Source organism: Ammospiza caudacuta, chromosome 2 (assembly GCF_027887145.1).
Source record: "Ammospiza caudacuta isolate bAmmCau1 chromosome 2, bAmmCau1.pri, whole genome shotgun sequence".
In the NCBI taxonomy this organism is placed as follows: domain Eukaryota; kingdom Metazoa; phylum Chordata; class Aves; order Passeriformes; family Passerellidae; genus Ammospiza; species Ammospiza caudacuta.
Window position 1 is genome coordinate 58614728 of NC_080594.1, and position 19110 is coordinate 58633837.

The 19110-nt window shown below is 39.2% G+C and overlaps 1 protein-coding gene across 1 annotated transcript in view; it reads right to left on the reverse strand.

Moving 5' to 3' along the window:
- Positions 1-19110, reverse strand: part of RB1 (RB transcriptional corepressor 1) — a 71505-nt gene extending 52395 nt beyond the window's left edge. The window contains exons 1-9 of the mRNA XM_058825700.1: positions 18961-19110; positions 18661-18778; positions 8673-8785; positions 6619-6753; positions 5717-5755; positions 4874-4941; positions 3245-3355; positions 879-1027; positions 67-144 (exon numbers count right to left, since the gene is read on the reverse strand). Coding sequence (XP_058681683.1) covers positions 67-144; positions 879-1027; positions 3245-3355; positions 4874-4941; positions 5717-5755; positions 6619-6753; positions 8673-8785; positions 18661-18778; positions 18961-19049 — 900 coding nt within the window. The 5' untranslated portion in view covers positions 19050-19110. The remainder of the gene's footprint in view (positions 1-66; positions 145-878; positions 1028-3244; positions 3356-4873; positions 4942-5716; positions 5756-6618; positions 6754-8672; positions 8786-18660; positions 18779-18960) is intronic.

Here is a 19110-nt window from a genome sequence, read left to right on the forward strand (position 1 = left end):
CTTTGGTGGGTTCCTGGCACCCAGCCAGGGTCTGCCCACCACAATGTCTTAAATTCCTCTACTTACCTCTGGCAGTCCATTGGAAGCTACAATACCAGCAGAATTCAAGAAAGGAATGAAGCTTGTGAAATACACATTTTTGACCTAAAAACAAAAAGGAAAAAATGTAGCATTAGCAAGGTAGAGAGTCAGCCATGCATACACTGCTTTCACATCTTTAAATCAAGAAACTGAGACAGTTCTGTAATGCACTGTGGTTTGTTTTCAATGAAGCAAGAACAAAACTTGCCATACATTCAAAACACTGTGATATGTAAGCAAGCAAATACAACCCTTTCGTGGAATACTAATTGATTAAACTGGAAAAGGACTGCACTCTTTCCAGCCCTATCACATTTCTGCTTCCATCACCCATTTGAATATTCAAAAATCAGTCCTTTTTACACAGAAATAGATTTAACAGCAGAGTGAAAGGCAAATGGGGGCCTTTTAAGATCTTCCACAGAAGCAATGTGCTTTTTGCATACATTTTCTCATCATGGGATGCAGCTGTGAAACTCCGTCAGAGCAGCCCTGCATCCATATGCTACATGCTGTGATCAGCCTGTAACTTCATATTCTATTCTTCACAAATCAGTTACCCTGGCAAAATTATCACCCATACCAAAGCGTTTGTTTTGGGTGGTTTTTGTTTGTTTTTTGCACTACTGAGTAGAGAAACTATAAAACAGTAAAATACTTTCACTACTGAAGGTAACTGCTCGACAGAATAGTTAAGCTGGCCCAAATAATGACACTTAAAAGACCATTTAAATAAATACATATTCCAGATGGAGTCTAGCAGCAAGATCTATCAGACTTTGAAGCGCAGGCATTACCTCATCTAAATTACAATCGTGCTCTTTACAAAGGATTTCAATAATTTTTGTGTCGGTATCAAGCTGCTTGGCAGTGCGTGAACTCCTGCTCTGACCTCTCCTCGGAGTGCGAGCTGAACCATTCACAGTCACTGCAGGCACAGAAGACTCTGCAGAGACATTCAGAACCATCACAAGGTTAGAGCCGTCTTAAGAAAGAGGAAATTCAAGTTATTAATCCTAGAAGATGCTACTTCTTATATACTTTTTTCAAGTCTTCCCCTTAAATATATCTTCTTTCTCATCCGTTCAGCTAGGTAAGAAACCTTCATTACAGAAAATGTATACAAAAAGAAAGTTAATTTTTAAATTCCTGTATCAGTATTTGGACATTTTGTTTTTAAGAAGCTACTCTGAACAGAATGTAACAGCACTTTCTCCAAGTAGCTTTAACTGAAAATCTGTTTTGCAAAGCTAGGAAAGCCTTATCTTTTCACAGATGAGTAACTATTTTTCTATTTTTAAAGAAGTATAAAACAAGAAGCTGAAGGTCAATAAATCAATGCAGAACTTGAGTGATGGTGGGAACCTGAAATATGGTCCTGGAGGGAATTCCTCCTTTCCCCAAGTACCCCCAGACACACAAGCAGAAACAAACAGGTCTACCTAGAAGAAAGTATCAAAAAACCTTAATACTGTGAGGTAAAAATATTTCATTTTGTTAAACTCAAAACAGATGGCTTAAATATGTGAATTATATTAATAACATACATTAATATGATTAAATATTGTTGGTTTAAACTTGACACTGTAATCAGCATGCTGTTCTCACTTGTAACTTCATCTGCATTTGACAACTGTTCTGAGAAACCCTGACAAACTACACTGCAGAGGTGGCTGCATCATAATCCCCTCAGTCTTAGTCAGATCATAAAGCCTGGCATCATTTATCACAACATGAAGCCTCTTGGTCACGAGGGTTTGAAAAATACATTGGGTTATTTTCTCAAAGAATGCAGAGCTGTTTGACAGTTCATACACAGCTTCACATCAGAAACCCAGTGCTTTGCCCCTAGGACAGTGATACTCACATCTGCAATTCAGTCTCAAGTGGCAGAATTTTTTTTCAAGGTATGATGCACAAACTGTTTCTAAAAATTAGCTCCTATTCTGTACAGTTTTACTATGAAAAAATAAATCAGTGTGAACACAGAATTCAAAACCAGGTAGTTTTAATTCAGTGGTTTTTGAAAAGGATCTGCTTTATAACACCTGAAATAAGCAGCAGCATATATGTCTGTCCTACTAGGAATGAATTTAAATTCAAATTCAAATTCAAAGTAGTACTGGAGGAAAGCAGGGATCTGCTTGTCCCAAGTCCATCCTTTATTCACATTAGAATAAGATCAAGGTTATTTTTCTTTACCTGCAACAAATAATCAGTGGGTCAGATAAATATCTCCAAAATACAGAATTTAAAGAATATAGTAGTGAATACCATATCTATTGCATGACATTACAACTTAGGTAGATGTTTAGTTACCAAAGAATAGATTTAAGCTAAATATACTAGGCTTGCATCTTAACCCACCAGAGGATAAACTAATTTCTAAAAATCTGAGTCACATCCTGTGGCTCCAAATATTTCAGTGTATTAATTCCATAGCTAGCTGAAGAAAATAGTTAACTCAAATAGAATTCTATCTTTGAAAGTTTTTATAAATATTTACTTCAACTTTTTTGTGAGGTTTTCCACGTTTTAGATATAAAAACTTAATGGGTAAAAGCTTACTGTTGAACAGAAGTTTTTATACAGAAGACCCATTCTATTTTTACTTAAAATAGTGACACTTGCAATAGCAAACAGGATGTAATAAAAGCAAAGCTGTCTACATTTTACCTTTACTCTTTTATTTTGAGCTGATATCCACTGTATATTTGTTTTAAATGTCTGTATAGTCCAGTATCTTGTACATTTCTGCTGTTGTCATACTGTTAAACATCAATAAAGTAAGAGTCCACCACAGCAATACAGTAAGATACCACCACTTTTCCCTTTTCTATCTCAAGACAAACCTAAATAATAGTTCTCAGTTATGATCCACCCAGAACCTGAATTCTTTTACCAAATTAGACTTGCTGTTTTAACAAGTCCCTAAACAACTAGTATGGGGAGAGGACATAGCAAAAATTATATTAAATATACTGCCACATTCAGGTAATTGAATTCAAGTTCACTATCATGTAAATTTGACTAAAACAAAAAATAATTGCATTTCAATAAGCTTAAGAAGTTTAATTATGTTAATAATGAAAATTAGCATGGCTAATAGAAATATAATAAATTTACTTTCTACTTGAATGAGAAATACAAAAAAAAATCTTACTGTATGGTTCCTTGAGCATAGCAGGAGGTGACAGTTTGATAAAATAATCTAAGACACACAGCAACAACTGGAAAGAAATCACCAGGTCATCTTCCACTTGCAACACTTTACCTGCAAATATTTAAAAGGGTAAAGAAAACATTTTTGAGAATGGCTGACTTAATTCAAGAAGTAATTTTGCAAAACAAGGATTTGGAAGTTCATATAGTAAAACAAAAAAAAACAGAATCCAGGAAGCATCATACAGGATGCCAGTGCTCTTTAAAGGTTATTGATTTTATAACTCATGGCACTTCAGTTCATGGCTTTAGAGACAGCATACAAACAAAATTACTTTGTACAAAACCGTGCCCTCAGTGCTCAATCTTCATTCTTCTTTTTACTGTAAAAGAATAACCTCTTACTTCCATGTAATTCCTCCCTGCTTTCTTTTTCTGTGGTCTCATGCAAGCTTTTTGAAAGCTGCTAAATATTCAGAAAGCAGGAGCTGCTAGTATACAGTGAAAAGAAATTCAAAACATGCTGTCACGCTGTAGGCTCAGCCTGTCAAATTTTTATGAAATTATTTAAAAGTCACACAAGTAATAGCATGAAGAGCACTTTCAGTGCTGCATAATTCCAGTTTTTCCCAAATTATGACTCATATGCCAGAGAAGATCTATAGAGCTGTCCCAAGATAGCGTGCATTGCCACAAAAAAATCAGGAAGTCGATAGTGGTTTTGAACAGGTACAGATCTGGCTGTGCTCTACTTACATGCGCAATTATTGTATTTCTTTTCTATCAGATGTAGCAAGCATCACCCAGGCTCTTCTGAAACTCCAACTATTTTCTAGTAAATTTCAGCTTTCTTTGTTCTCAAGAAAAGGCAGGCTAAAAAAACCTTTTGCAGGTTTTGCTTTATGCTTATGCTTGGAGAAATCTAGCGACAAAGCTCCAAAAAACTCAGGTGATCCAAGTCTGATTTTGATATCAGAGATGCATACACTTCACTGATAACCCACACCTGCAGTATGCAGCACTTGAGAGACATGATTCACCCTTTTTAGTAGGAGTACAATGAGACAGGAACTCCATGGACCACTATAAACATTTCATCACTCATTTCATTAGTTACATTAATGAAATGTAAGTTACATTTCATTAACTGTAACTTACAACTTTTCAAGAAAGATTTGTAGCATTTAAAGGCCATGCTTTCAAAGACTTACTATAATACCTTATAATTAAATTTGTTTAATTAAATATAATTTATAATATATATAAGCTTATTTTTTAAAATATGCCATTTTTAAAGGTAATTATCCATTATTAAAATGCTGGCAGACTACAAAGAACCTCAGAATAGACTTAAATACAGCAAGAAGACTTAAGAACAGCAAGCTTTAAAGAAAAAGGGAAAAAATCATAGAAATTTTAGAAAGCTGATGTTTATAAACGGAAAGTGTAACAGCGAGAAGAACAGCCAAACTGTATATGAAGAAATATTACTGAGCAGTTACAAAAGCCAAGCTGGGTCTGTACAATACTTATTTGTAATAAGGATACTAGTGTCATGTTGGGCATGTAAAACAAGTACACTCACTTCAAAAATATTCATCAAAATTACTGTGTTTTAAACAAAACCCACCTTTTGCCAGCAAAAAAGTAATCCAGTAATTTTTTAGGACTAATACAGAACTGAGTTCAGCAGAAATCCTGCAGGGAAACAAAAATACTTCGCATTGATAGCTCTGTAATAATTTAAACTACAATGTCTGAAAACATGCTTCTGTCTATGGAACTATTTAACAACATGCAACATTTCCCATGGACTTAAGTTTACTAAAAATCTCATCCCATTCCCTCTGTAATTATGACTACACATTTGAAAAACTTAAGTCCCTGTAAAGCCATTGAAGAATCAGGAAATATCTGTAAAATCCTTGGAAAAGAAACTGAATGTGGGCAATTCAAATGCTCTGAGCTGTCTTCTCGTGTGTCTCTGACTGATGCCCTACTCTCCAGCCCCAGCATGAACTCAAGCTCATTGGGAAGCTGTTAGGGCATCTTTTAGGACACTCATCTGCTGCTGTGATTAGGAAGCTCACGCTCCATCCCAATGTTCATTTCCACCATGCCAAGACATATGCCACTGTTGGCAATATTTCATGGATGAGGGATAGATATATAAAATATATATAAAAACACGATACATATCTACTGATATATACATACACACACTCTATATGTTTTTAAGTAAGAATATACTTATATACATAATGTGTATAAATCACATATATAGAGATATATATGTAAAATATAGATAATTTCTGCATCTCCCATCATCTCATTGACATTCAAATCCACACTAAATTTAAAGTAAACACACAGCATACTACAACTTAGGCCAGTCCTGAAGGGTTAAAAGATAACATGCCATCATGTTTTACATCTTATCTTGACAAACACAATTTAGGAAAATCAAACTTACTCACTACTAGGTTGTTCCAGATAAATAAGGCCACAAGTCCTAGAAAATAAAAAAAATTCTTATTTTTGAACATGCTTCTGTAAGCAAACTATGCAGTATCTTTGACTTGAATGTAGTTAAAAAAGACATCAGTTCACAAAACATTTTTCTAACTTTAAAACAAAAAGCTGACTCAACAACAGATCAACTCTAGCCCTGCCAAGCCTGAAATAATGTTGTTGCTTGCATATTTATGTCAAAGCTTAGACAGCAAAACAATTTCTTCTAGAAAGACAAGATTTGTACATATATTGTTACTCAGTGTTTTGTACAACACAGCAAAGTGCGCTACAGCTGCACAAAACACACTATAAAAGGGCATTTAAAAATCCTTAGTACTTCTTCAGTGCCACTGCAAGCCTTGTGGTGTAATGTTGCTTCCCAATTATTCTAGGTATATAGCATTTCAAGAAAAAAAATCAGTTTATGCAAAAACAAACTAGGATATACATGCCTTCATTCTATAAACTACCAAAGGGTGATCTCCTACCCCTTTCAAAGGTTATTTAAGAGATATTTGAGAATCTTTTGTGACTCGGAAGGCAAAATGTTAAGTAAAAAAAATATTTAGATAGTAAACCAATCCTCTTTATATCTGTAAAAAGTTTAAAGTGAGTAGTAATGCAAGTCTTACTACAGTTTGTACTGCAGCAAGGGGGTTGTTTAACACAGCATTGTGATAGTTATGGAGTAAAATGTAAGAGGTGTTTATTTAATGCATGTAAACAGCTCAATTTCACTGTTCTGCAAATATTAGCCCAACAGTTTAAATGGGCTCCTATAACAAACAGTTTGAAAAATTCAAATACTTAAATGTTGACAGACGAAGAAATCAATTTCAAAATGAAAAAAGCATACACTACCTTTCAAACTTGTGGTATAGTGCAAATAATACATCGTATTTCTTTTTCAGCCTTGATACAGTGCTATCAACTTTAGTGCTTACAGTATCCATGTTAACATCCACCTCTTTCAGAAACTGAAAAAATGTGCATACACTGAAAAAGGGAAAAAAAAAGATGACACATTATCATAACTTGTGAAAACAAGTATTCTGAAATAGCTCTTAAGAAAGAGAAAATAAACCACATCTCCATGAAAACCCATTGCCTTACTTCACTAGACTCCAGCATGTTCTTACTACTGTTACCAGTGACTGAACCCTTGCCTTGGGAAACATTACCTGTTTACCTTGAGCCCCACCTTCACATTTTCCAGACAGCAGGAATACTGTTCAGAGCTATCTCACAATACAGGCTCTACCACAGAAGGAAGGTTTTCCTGCCTAGCACAGATATTATCTCTGGAAGTCAGAATCTGCTAACTAGACACACCTTTGTTCTTGCAGTGCTGGTAATACCACAAATATCCACCTCTCAGCTCTCCTGTTCTGCTTTAGAAACGCTCCTACTACTCTAAGAACATGAACCTTGGCTCCATCCATGCTAAACAAAGACCTAGGAATGAAAACTGAGATGAATGCATTGAATTATATAGAATTTCAAGTCTTTCAACAGGACATCTCCACCCTTTGGAAATATTACACAAGGGATCAAAGTTCTCCCTACTCATTCATGTAATATTATGGCCACCAAGGAAGCATTTTGTTACATTCTTAAGTAAAATGAGCAGAATGCTAAAAATTAAAGAGGAGGAAGCTATCAAATATTTTCAAGTATTTCAACTGTATCAAATATATTTTCATCCTCTATCAGAATGTAATATTCTGAGAGACTTTTTGATCTTTGTCAGATATAAGACACAAAACCAGTCAAAAGCTCATTTAAGAACACTTATGATGGAATAAAAGATCTTTCCAATGCATCTGAAGGCTCTAGAGGATGGCTAGTAGAAATCTCTGCCAATTTGACCTTTTAGCTGAGAAAAAGCCCAGGGCTCATAAGCAATTGAATATTGCATCACAATCATAGAGTAACAGCTTACTCTTTGAAACTCTAAGGGAAAAAGTCTCTCACTTTTCAGCACAATTTGTCAGTGGAACTAGGGTGGAACATGCTGGACGTCGCTGCACAAATGCAATTGGATTTCACACGGTTCCAAGGCAGTCAACAATGAAGAGATTAAGTCAAAACATTGGACCTGACCCTGCTCTGGGAGATGATGCAAGGTAGAAGAGGGCATGGAGAAGCCTAACCATAACAGATGACTTCAAGGAAAAGGATATTCTTGCCCAAGCCTGAGGTTATTGCCAGGACTTGGCCTCCTGCCCTAGAGCATTGAGAGGCTCTGCTCCTGCACATGCTTTCCACACATGGCACAGTTCCAGGCAGATGGCACTGGAATCCTTTCCTTAGATGAATGTAACACAAGGTTGCTGTTCCCACCTAAATTCACCTTAAAAGCAGATACTATAATCTTAATTTCTGTATTAGTAAATTAATTAATATACAATACAACAGTAACACACCCCCAAATAAAAGAGTATATGAAAGAGTATATGAACTATACAAAGTTTAGCTAGGCATTAAAATGTTTGAGAAAGAGCAGCATGCTGGTAAACTGTTTGAAGAGTAATGTTTCTTTTCCCCACTTCTTGACTTAGCCTAAGCCTAATGCTGGGAAAAAGGTTTTATGGAAAATCATCATAGAGGGAAAGAAATAAAGAAATATTTTAAGTGCAATTTGCACCAACCTGAACCAATGAATACTTTATGAAGAGCAAGAACAAAGAGATGAGTGATACAACCAAAGCCAACTACAGATTAATCCAACAATATCACTGCTCCCTCAACTTCTAGTTTACCAGTATATTCATAATTTCTGTAAGTAACTTTCATTGTAAAATCAACTAGTCTGATATGTACAAAGATTCACTATGCCTTGAAAACATTCCCTTCATAAAAATGTTGACAAGTTAATTGTTAAAATCTAAATTCACACACTTGAACTCACTTACCTCATTTTTATACTTTTCAAAAGCTCAGTGAAAGTAAATGTCACTTCATCCAGATCAATTGCTACAATAAAGATACATACACCCCATGTTTCCTTTTTCTTTGTGTTGCAAGCCTTTTTGAAAAAAGAGAGGAAAGAGTTTTTATTAATCAACAGAAATGGGTAATGCATGGAATACAATAATTAGTCCAAACATGATTGGAAATGGTTAAACAAAACATCCTCAAACATTTGACTATGACAGCCAATTATTTTATAACAGAAAACCATTCCAGGTTTTACAATACAGGTGAAAGACTGAGCATTTCAACTTTTATTCCTACAGTACAGGATCAATTTTACCCATACAATTCAGCAAAGCTTCAAAATACAAGCTTTGGTTCCATGGAATGTTTTTGCAGAGCAGAAGTAATGATTTCTTTTTTTTCCTAAATTACCATATTTGATCATAACAACACACTGAAAGTTAAGGAATAAAAAGCCAAACCATAAAAACAAAACTGAAATCTTTACAATGACAGGCAATAAACACTCAAATGAGTACAACTGTGTCAACCACTCATCACCGTGGTTTGCTGAACCACAAACCCATCTCTGCTTAGTAAAGTTTGATAGTAACAAGCACTTCCAGCCATTTTCCTACCATACATCTACATTTAAGGTCTGCTTTGTGCTGTTTAGAAAGTGCAAGTTATAACCAATCATCCTTCATCAAAAGAAGCCAACCCACAATGACAGACATGGAATCCACATGGAGCAGAACTCCTGATGATGGCTCACAAGCCATTCACTTGAAGCCAGACAGGTATCACTTAAGATTCCAATACCCTTCCACCAAAACAGCAACTCAGTGGAAAACCCCTGAAGAACAATGACTTGTGGAATCATGGGAAAAAAACCCTTAAGCAGGTATATCCCAAGTTTTGGAAACAAAGCTATCTTGAAGACAGAACTAGGCATGGGTGCAGGCCAAAACTGCAGAAATAGCAAACTTGTAAAATGCTTTTCAGATATCCAGCATCCTTGTAAATAAAACTGAACACCACCCAGGCCCACAGCAAGGGAGCAGGATCTGAATGCATTCTCCACAGCTCTAGGTTGGACATGACATGCGTTGGAGGACAGAGGTGAAATGGAGCACCAGGAGCAAGGGAATGGAAACACTGCATTCCTGCTCTTCCACACTGCCTAGCTTTAGGCCACTCCCCAGCCTTTTTTATCCTTTCCCCAATCACTCCACCTAGTTACCTCCTAGACAATACCAGTGCAAGTTGCAGGGGCCTGCTCACTCTAGAAAATGTTCTCCAAAGGTAATAAGAGTAAGACTGCACCAGACCAACCTCACTCTATGTTATGCAGTATTCCAAACCTGCTCCAAAATCCTCTGCACTGTCTGCATCCACTCACGTCCTTGCTTATTCAGCAGTGTAACCATGACCAATAACCCACTGCGCCCATAAATGATACAATTTCACTAATACTGCCAACATTTTGTTTTGTTTTGGTGACAGTTGCTCTGTGTCTTTCTTGGGAACAGCATTTATAAAACAGGGAAGAGTGGCTGGGGGCTTTCTCCAAAGAAGAAAAACTTTGACTGGCTTGTGCAATTGTTAATAGTTATAGAACAGGCTTCAATGCAAAACTAACCAGCCACCCTCAACAGTGTGACAACTGACAATTATTTAAGTCACTATTTTCTTCCTGCATTCCTGTTTGAGTGTTTCTACAAATCACATCTCCTTGCACAAGAGAAAATTACTTTGAAATAAGCTATTGACAGACAGAGATGCATTTGTTGATATACAAAGGGATATAACAAATTATGCAGGTTAATGCTAGCTAGTGAACTACCAAGAGGGAAGATTACTCACAGTGAGCATACCCCTGCCCCTGGAGTCAGCTGACCTTGTTTATTAAATAAGTTCATTTCACTCCATGCTCCTGCAAACTCAGGCCATGATGTTGTCCTGTAAATACAACATCTTGCGGGGCAGGAGGACTGAGTGCCACCAAGCAATGAAATTGTTCCTGGTTTGTTGCCTGTGCAAACAAGCCCAGCTTTCCTGGGCAGCCTAGCTCAGCTCTGGCAGGATGAGTGCTAGAAGGCCACAGCAATGCTTTAATTGATAGCAGAGAGGTCTGGTTTTGCAAGAACAACCTTTAAACTCCTTGTCCAGTATGGTTGGGGGTAATAACTCATTTGTTTCTAGCATTAAACAAAAAGGCAGCCTCAGAGGCAGCCTAGCCATCCATGAGATTCAAACCATTACAGATGGCCAAACTCCAGTATCAGGACTACTCCCACACCCATTGCTGAAGGTACAGGATGCTTTGGACAACTTCTCCTCAACACAAGATGTTGGCTGACTGCTGGCCTAACAAGAAAAATTACACAAAACCCAAGATAAATAGATTGTGGGTTGGGTTTTTTTTCCTAGTAGCCAAGAAAAGGTGAGCAGCACCTCAGCATGCCTGCCTTATAACATAGCTGAGACAGGAAGGAGAGGAAAACATGAAAGAGCACCAGAATGGGACTATCCCACCAGCTGCTGCTGGTTAAAACAACCAAAGACACAGGTGAACTGCAGTTTTCTCGGAAAATAAGGTATCTGCCATAGCCATGCATGAAAATTGCAGTGATTTTAATCCATAAATATTGTCATGGTTTAACCCCAGCTAGCAACTAAGTACCACACAGCTGCTTGCTCACTTCTCATCCCCAGAGTGAGGAGGTGTGTCAGAAACCAACCATCACAGCTTGAGAAAAGAGCAGTTTAATAACTGGAACAAAATAAAATGCAGCAATAATAACAACATTAATAATAATTGTAATGGAAATGAAAGACAGAGAGAGACATAAAACCCAACAGAAACAAGTGATGCTCAATACATTTGCTCACCACACCCAGCCCATCCCTGAGCAGCAATCAGCAACTCCCAGCACAACTCCAATGCAATTTATATAGTGGGCATGATGTTCTTTGGTATGGAATACCCCTCTGGCCAGTTCAGGACACCTGTCCTGGCCATGGTCTCTCCAGATCTTTCGGTGCATGCCCACTGGCAGAGCATGGGAACCTGGAAAGTCCTTGACTTAGGGCAAGTACTACTTAGCAAGAACTAAAATGTCAGCACTGTCAACATTCTCATATGCTAAATCCAAAACACAGCACTATACCAGCTACTGGGAACAAAATCAGCTTTATTCCAGCTGAAACCAGAACAAATATAAACATCATGGGGCAGGGGAAGGGGAGAAGAAATAAGATGATGTCTTCCTGGCAAGTCACACTCTTCACACTCCTTCCCTCCCAAAGTCCTCTTCTTTCCTATGAGTTAAAGTTGACTGCTGAACAAAAAACACAGCAGCATCACTTCTTCCAGCTATTTTGCTTTGTTTACAGCCAAAGTAGATGATTCATCTCAGAGGGATTTGGATGCATGGGAATGCACTGAAGAAATTAAATGAAATGAAAGGAATGAAATGAACACAAATTCATAGCCAGAAATTAATTTCTGAGGGTTTTGTCCTACACCAGTCTGACTCAAGATCTTTGTTGATATGGCAGGACAACAGCTCAACATCTGCCCTTGGCTGTCCTTCAGTTTCAGTAAGATGACTTGCAGTGACCTTAATGCAACTCATCATGAAGCAAAGCATACTTACCAATCACTAGCCCTAAAATTATTTAACATCTAGTAGTCCACACAGATTTCTTTCTCTTTTTATCATCTTTTATTTAGGATTCCAAGGGACCCATGCTATAACTTTGGGCAATGTTCTGTTGAATCAATATAGTTTTCTGTAGAAAAGATCTAAAACTCTTACAAAACATTTCTCATTCTGGACTTACCATTACTTTTATTCAATATGATTTTTACCAGATGACTAGTTTATTTAAATCTAGCGAAAACAACCTGGGAGAAGTCATTAGCTTAAAATGCTCATCCAACATTTAATTATTGTAAAATGGGATTCTGGCTTCTCTTCTTTCCAAATGTAGCTGAAAGGTGTTAAAAGGCACTAACAGGAATAACTTGTGTTCCCTGCCTCCAGAGGTTCTCCAGAGTTAATCAGTCCCAAGGAGGAGATGGTCACAGGAAGTCTCAGCTCTAGTATGCAGTTAGAGATGTTTACTCTTCTGCCAACACTGATGATAATTTTGGTGACAGCCTACAAAAGTGACCCAGGAATAGAAACTTCAAATGCTGCTGAGTAAAAGAAGGTCAAGGGAAATGCACACGAAAAATATGCAAACACAGATGGATACTTGAACCAAATGGGATATAGGATGTCTCACTGCAAATATCAAGCACCTGATTTTTGAAGAGGAAGATATGGAACTTGGCTTCCTAACATAAAATCTGTTACTACATTCCAATCAATATGGAGAACTAGCTTGATGGTATAAGAACACAGACATGTGTTAGAGATAGTCCAAAGGAGGTTACAGAGGTGATCAGGGGGCTGGAGAGAGTTGGGGCTGTTCAGCCTGGAGAAGAAGAGGCTTCAGGGAGATCTTAGAGCATGTTCCAGTACCTCAAGGGAGCTATAAGAGAGCTGGAGAGGTATTTTTTATAAGGACATGTAGCAATAGGACAAGGGGAAATGGCTTTGAACTGAAAGAGAGCAGGTTTAGATCAGGATTAGAAAGAAATTCTCTACTGTGAGGGTGGTGAGACACCAGGACAGGCTGACCAGAGAAGCTGCCTATCCCTGAAGTGATGCCCTATCCCTGAAGTGTGCAAGGCCAAGTTGGATGGGGCCCTGAGCAATCTGCTCTAGTGGAAGGTGTTCCTGCCCATGGCAGGGGGTTGCAACGAGGTGACCTTTAAAGGTCCCTTGCAACTCAAACCATTTACTGACTTTACATGTTTCTGATTACAGTGGGTGGAAGATGACTGGAGAGTAGACTCAAGAAGCTCTGACAATAGAAAACTGTTCAGAATAAAAACCTGCAGGAAGAATACCCCAGGGGGAAAAAAATCTGCGACCATTATAAGCCCTGTCTACATTTAGGAAGTTCTGTGTAAAGACAGATCCTTCATTTTTTCAGCAATACCAGGTTTAAATTTTCTATTGAACATTGTCTGGGATAGAAGATTGTTATTAGTTCACAACAGAGGAGATCAAATTCAAATGAAATACTAGCTGAAAGTAATGAAGGCAATGGAAAGTAGTGAAGTAGTAAAAATAGTTCATCTGATATGCAAAGTTCCCATTACACTTTTACATGCAGCAAGACTGGAGAAGTCATCAATCTCTCCTCAGGATAGGCAGAAGATGAGTAAAAAAAAACTCTACACCAGTTGCTTGAGCTTTTCAAGTCCAAGGGCACATACAAGCGGCCCATCTGCTGCTAAGATACTGAATATCATCAGCAAGAGGCCATGGAGATGATCTGTTTGTTTTGGGACTTTCAGTAGCTCTTCTTTTTTTAATAACAGAGGATCCTAAAATAGCTGTAATTTTGCTCATGCATCCAAAGTTTCAATGGATTCAGGTTCAGTTCAGCTACAGTTCTATAAATTAGAGACAAAGTCTAGACAGAAAATACTTCATTAGCTCATATGTGTTTCATGCTTTTGTCAAAAGCAAGAGGCCTCTCTGCCTTTTAACATGAGGATGAGGTGGCTTACCAATTAAAATATTCTCTTTTTAATAAGAAACCACAACCAAAAGGATTTTTTTCAATTTAAATGTGAAATTTTATGGACTGGGGACACTTGGCCTGCTGAACATGAACTCTTTTGTCTATGCAGACCAACCTTCCATATTTCAGTAGTCTTTACTTCATTCCTCAACTTAAGCAACAGTTTACCTGTTAATTTCTTCACTAAGAAAGCAGTTCAACTCCTGCACAAATCAAGTGCTCTGCAGTATCTGCATACCAGTTGGGGAGAATTTCAGGATGTAAGAAAAGTAATTAGAGACAAGAAAAGTAATTAGAGACAAGAAAAAATGCCTAGAACGTCTTCATATGCTAGAGACTTTCTGAAGGAAAAGAAAAGGCAGCAATAATACATATCTCATGGGGTACAGAACTGGCTGGTACAGAATTTTACACCACTGGCTTGAATTACAACAGGAACAAATTAGCACAGTACTTGGGGGAATAAAACAAATGGGCAAATAAAGCTAAACTAGGAAAACCTAACTATGAAGACTGCAGATCTTGCACGACGACAATTTTTTAAATAGTGGGTTAGACAAATATTTGATAAAAATGGCTCAGGAATTCCTGACTCTGAACAGCTGAGCTGCAGCAGGAGAACAGTGAGCCACATTTCCCAGCAGTGCTATGAACAGCCAACAAAAAATGGAGCTCCTACCCACGCCCCACATATTACAGCTAACTAAGCTGATGAGCTCGAAGCATTAGCAGACCCTAATGCCTTAAGGTCCTTGGCAGACTCCAAATTCTATCAACTTCTTAAACCACTTTCATTTTCTTTGGAGAAGTTTGGTTCCAATTTAGTCACCAAATCATCCTGTTCCTCACATGGGTTCTTTCCAATATATTCAGCAACAATTTGCTCAAGCTTTTCTTTCCTGCTTGTATCACCCCATATTCTACTTGAGATTCTCATTTTGCTGCTCTCTACCAAAACAAACAGTAGCAGAACATAACAAACATGCCCTGAGATTCTTCACAGCAGTATTAGTATGGCTTCCTGGACTGCTTCTAATATCCCTTACACCAACAATCACCTGCTGCTCACCAAGGTACATCAGTAATTCCACTAAATCTATTCATTCCATCTGGAATTTATAAGCATTTTGGTTCATAATACAGATTTCAGGAGAGTTACAAAAAATTAAGAGTACAAGAGAAGCAAGGATCAGAGCCAATGTTAAGCCATAAAAACAAGTGTGTAAAAGTTTTGAAACTAAGACTGTAAAAACTACAGCTCTAAAAGATTCTGTTCATCTAGGTAGCTTGGTTTGATAAAGAAATGATAGAGAGAACAAAAATATTTGTATGACACCAATGAAAAGCTCTTGTTTAGATAAACACTTCCATGTTCACAATAAGCTTGTGTGGGAGTTCACCAGACAGCAAAAGAATTTAAAAAGAAACATCTTTCTGATTACACATCAGATACCTTCCTTCAGCCCACACACCAAGAGTGCTGATTCAGCATTTGGGGTTCTAAGACATTTTTAGTTACCATTTTATTGTAGAAGAATGTCATTAAACTTGGCTGTCACAGAGTGAAGCTTTAATATTCTCCTGCTATGAAGGAAAACACCAGGATATTTAACAACATATTTAACAGACAGCTGTGATGCTTTTGAGCAATCCCCCTCTGCAGACCTGGTTTTTACAACTACAGGTCAGCCACATTTTCCAGAAAAGTTGTGTTACAATCTCTCTCTTGCCACCTTCCTCCTCCTCCACACCTCTCAAAGAGGTTCAGCTGTTTCAAGGACTCGCAGCCCAGCTGGAAGAGGGTGCATCTGTATATCCTTGACTCACATGCTGTGGACACAGATAACTGGAGAGCACTGCAAGGAAAGCTACAGAGCATGGAAAGAAGTGCAAGATAAGAAAGCTGAAATTTCAAAGTATCATCACTAGTAGCTCAAATGCTCAAAAGAAAAAATATCAGAGTGGAAAGGTGTGACATCGTGAAGGAAAAAAAGCAGTGGCTCCAGTAGGCATTAGCATTCATTCCAGGGAGCAGCAGATAAGTTCTCTCCTCCTGGCTGATGCCTACCTGGTTAGTAAAATATCTCACTGTAGCACAGGCACATTTAGGCTGGTAAGTCACTACATTCTAGCAATTTTTGTGTATAGGCCTGCCAAAAATAACTGCTTTATACTTTTAAGCCACATGCACCCAGTTTGTGGAGTCACTGCACACGCACCCTGAGCGACTCAAAAAGGACAGCACTACAAGATGTTTTCATCTCAAGTCACTAAACATTCACTGAGCAAGGATACAGCAGATGTTCAGACTGCATCCAAACCACATCTGCACCCTGAATATCTGCCAGTTACCACAGCACCTAAAGTCTGGGCCACACTGCTTCCCAGTTACCACTACACGTGCTCTTCACATCCTCAGAGATTTGGCAGGCACAATTCTAACATCAACCACAATAAAATAAGGCCAGTGAGCCAAGAAAGACAAGGTTTCAGGTCTTTGTACTTTGTAAATGGCTTGAGAGGGGGACTTTTGGATGCCACCTCTATTTCCATCAGCAGCCTTTTGATTTAAGCTTCCTCAAGTCAAACCAACTACACTGCAAAACAGAAGTGTTCTGGTAAGTATTTGTCTCAGCTGGTGGCCTGCTGTTCAACTTTTTACTTGAGAAAGCTGCTACACAGCTTCTGCTCCAGCTCAGAACTGAACAGGTTACTGCTGAACCTCACTGATTAAAACACGTGCAGCTGGTGCTTGCAGGACAAACCCTGGGACAGCCCCTCCAACATAACACCTTTCCAGAGGGAAGAAAAGAACAGCCTCCTCCTGAATCCCTGCAACTTGAACTAGACAGTCGTCCTGAGAAGCCAGGCTCACCACAGCAGCTTGACTTGGGAAAAGAAGCAGCAATTAGCCAGGCTGTAAACTTGCTTGACTTCAGAGTCAGATGAAGCCTGCTCTCAGCTAGAAGTAGCAACTCCAGCACCTTCCAGATCCCCATGGAGGCACACACTTGACAGCTTACTCATTTCAACACCCTGCAGATACAGCTCTAAGTTTGAGGGAAAGGCCCTGGACTGAAATATAATGTAGATTTTTTTTTCCCCTGTACATTGAAAGGCTCTCAACAATCAATTTTACTTGCAAGACAACAAATATTAGTTATATATCATAATGAAGATCTGGTTCTGAATAGGTAAAGGAAGCAATCAGATGCTGTAAGGTTTCAAACACCATGTATCTTATCTGGCCACTGCAAAGTAATAATCAGTGAAAACAAAACTTCACCTGTAAATGAAATTTGCAGGATTATACTGCAACCTGCCCTGCTTTTTTTTCAGTCAAGGGACCTGACTACTCCTGTTTTCATTCTTACAGGGGAACTCAACTATGCTTTTAGGTAAATGCTTCCATGAACATCTGTGACAAGAAATTGTATCTGTTACTGAAAGAGCTGTGCACAGTCTCTCTTCCATGCTGTTATTACTCTGTGATGAGAATGTATCAAGACTTGGTATAGCCACACTGCAGTTTAAAAAACACAGATTACAAACTATTAGTAGTGACAGTTCAAGCTGCAGAAGGGTAAGCAGAAGTCAGAACACGCACATCAACGCAAGTGCCCACTGTGGGAATAATACCCCAGCTGGGTATTCTAAAACTGCATCCTGACTCTTTAACAAAGCTTCTGCCATGATTTAGCTGTATTATAGCTGTTCTCTGAGCCAGCTTGTTGACACAGCAGTCATACTGAGGAGAAGGAAAAGCAAAAATCAAGAAAGGCCCTAACACTTTATTAAGCTGTTTACACATGCCCAATGACTAACTTTGAACGGAAATGCCTCAACGATAAGCACAGGTTTAACATTATGCAACAAAAAAAGCAAACGTTCCTGTCTCTACAATAGTAATCTCCCTTTCTGCAGCCTCATAAAGGATACAGAGGGGGAAAAATACACAGAAACACGCAGCAAGGCTGCCTGTATAAAGCTGACTAAGACATATTTGAAATAACTTGCAGTTCAAAGAATTAGCTGATTGCATGCTGCTGTTTTCTACTGCCACTTGTTAGTAACCTAAAAGGACTCCTGAGCACGTACATTTATAACAAAATATTAACAAAAAAGGGCAATCTACAGAAGCTAGTTTACACAGACATGAACATGGCAACATCCCACTTCTTTCCAAGTCTACCTTCACTTGGAAAAAGCTAAGTCACAGTACATGAGCTTTGGCCGTGGGACCCTCGGCGGCCGCTGCAGCGAAGTTTCGGCTCAGTATGTGAGCTGGGGCACAGAACTCTGATGCCGAGCGATGCTACGAGCAGCGCTACTCACCAGAGCTCCGTCCGCTGCCGACAAGCTCTCGTACGTCTTCCACGCTTTCTCCCTCACGCTCTCCGACACCTTCAGCGCATCACAGAGCACGACGAAGTCCGCTTCGCCCACCTCGACCCTGGGAAAAGCATCGCACATTGCCAGCGGGGACACGGGACCGCGGGGCGCCCACGGAACCCACACCGCCCGCTGCCGGAGCCGTCCCAGGTGCCACCGCCCCACAGCCCGGACCGCCGGACGCCGAGAGCCCCGGGCCGGCCCGCCCGCCGCCAGCCCGCCCCCGGCCCGGGCACCGCTTACCGGGGGGCGGCGGGCGGCGCGGAGCCGCCGTCGGGGCTGGGGCGCTGCGTCCGGGCGGAGCCCGCCCTGCGCGGGGGCTTGGGCGGCATGGCGGGAGCGGCTGCCGGGAGCGCCCGCCGCGGGCGGCACTGACCAGGGGCCGCCGGCTCC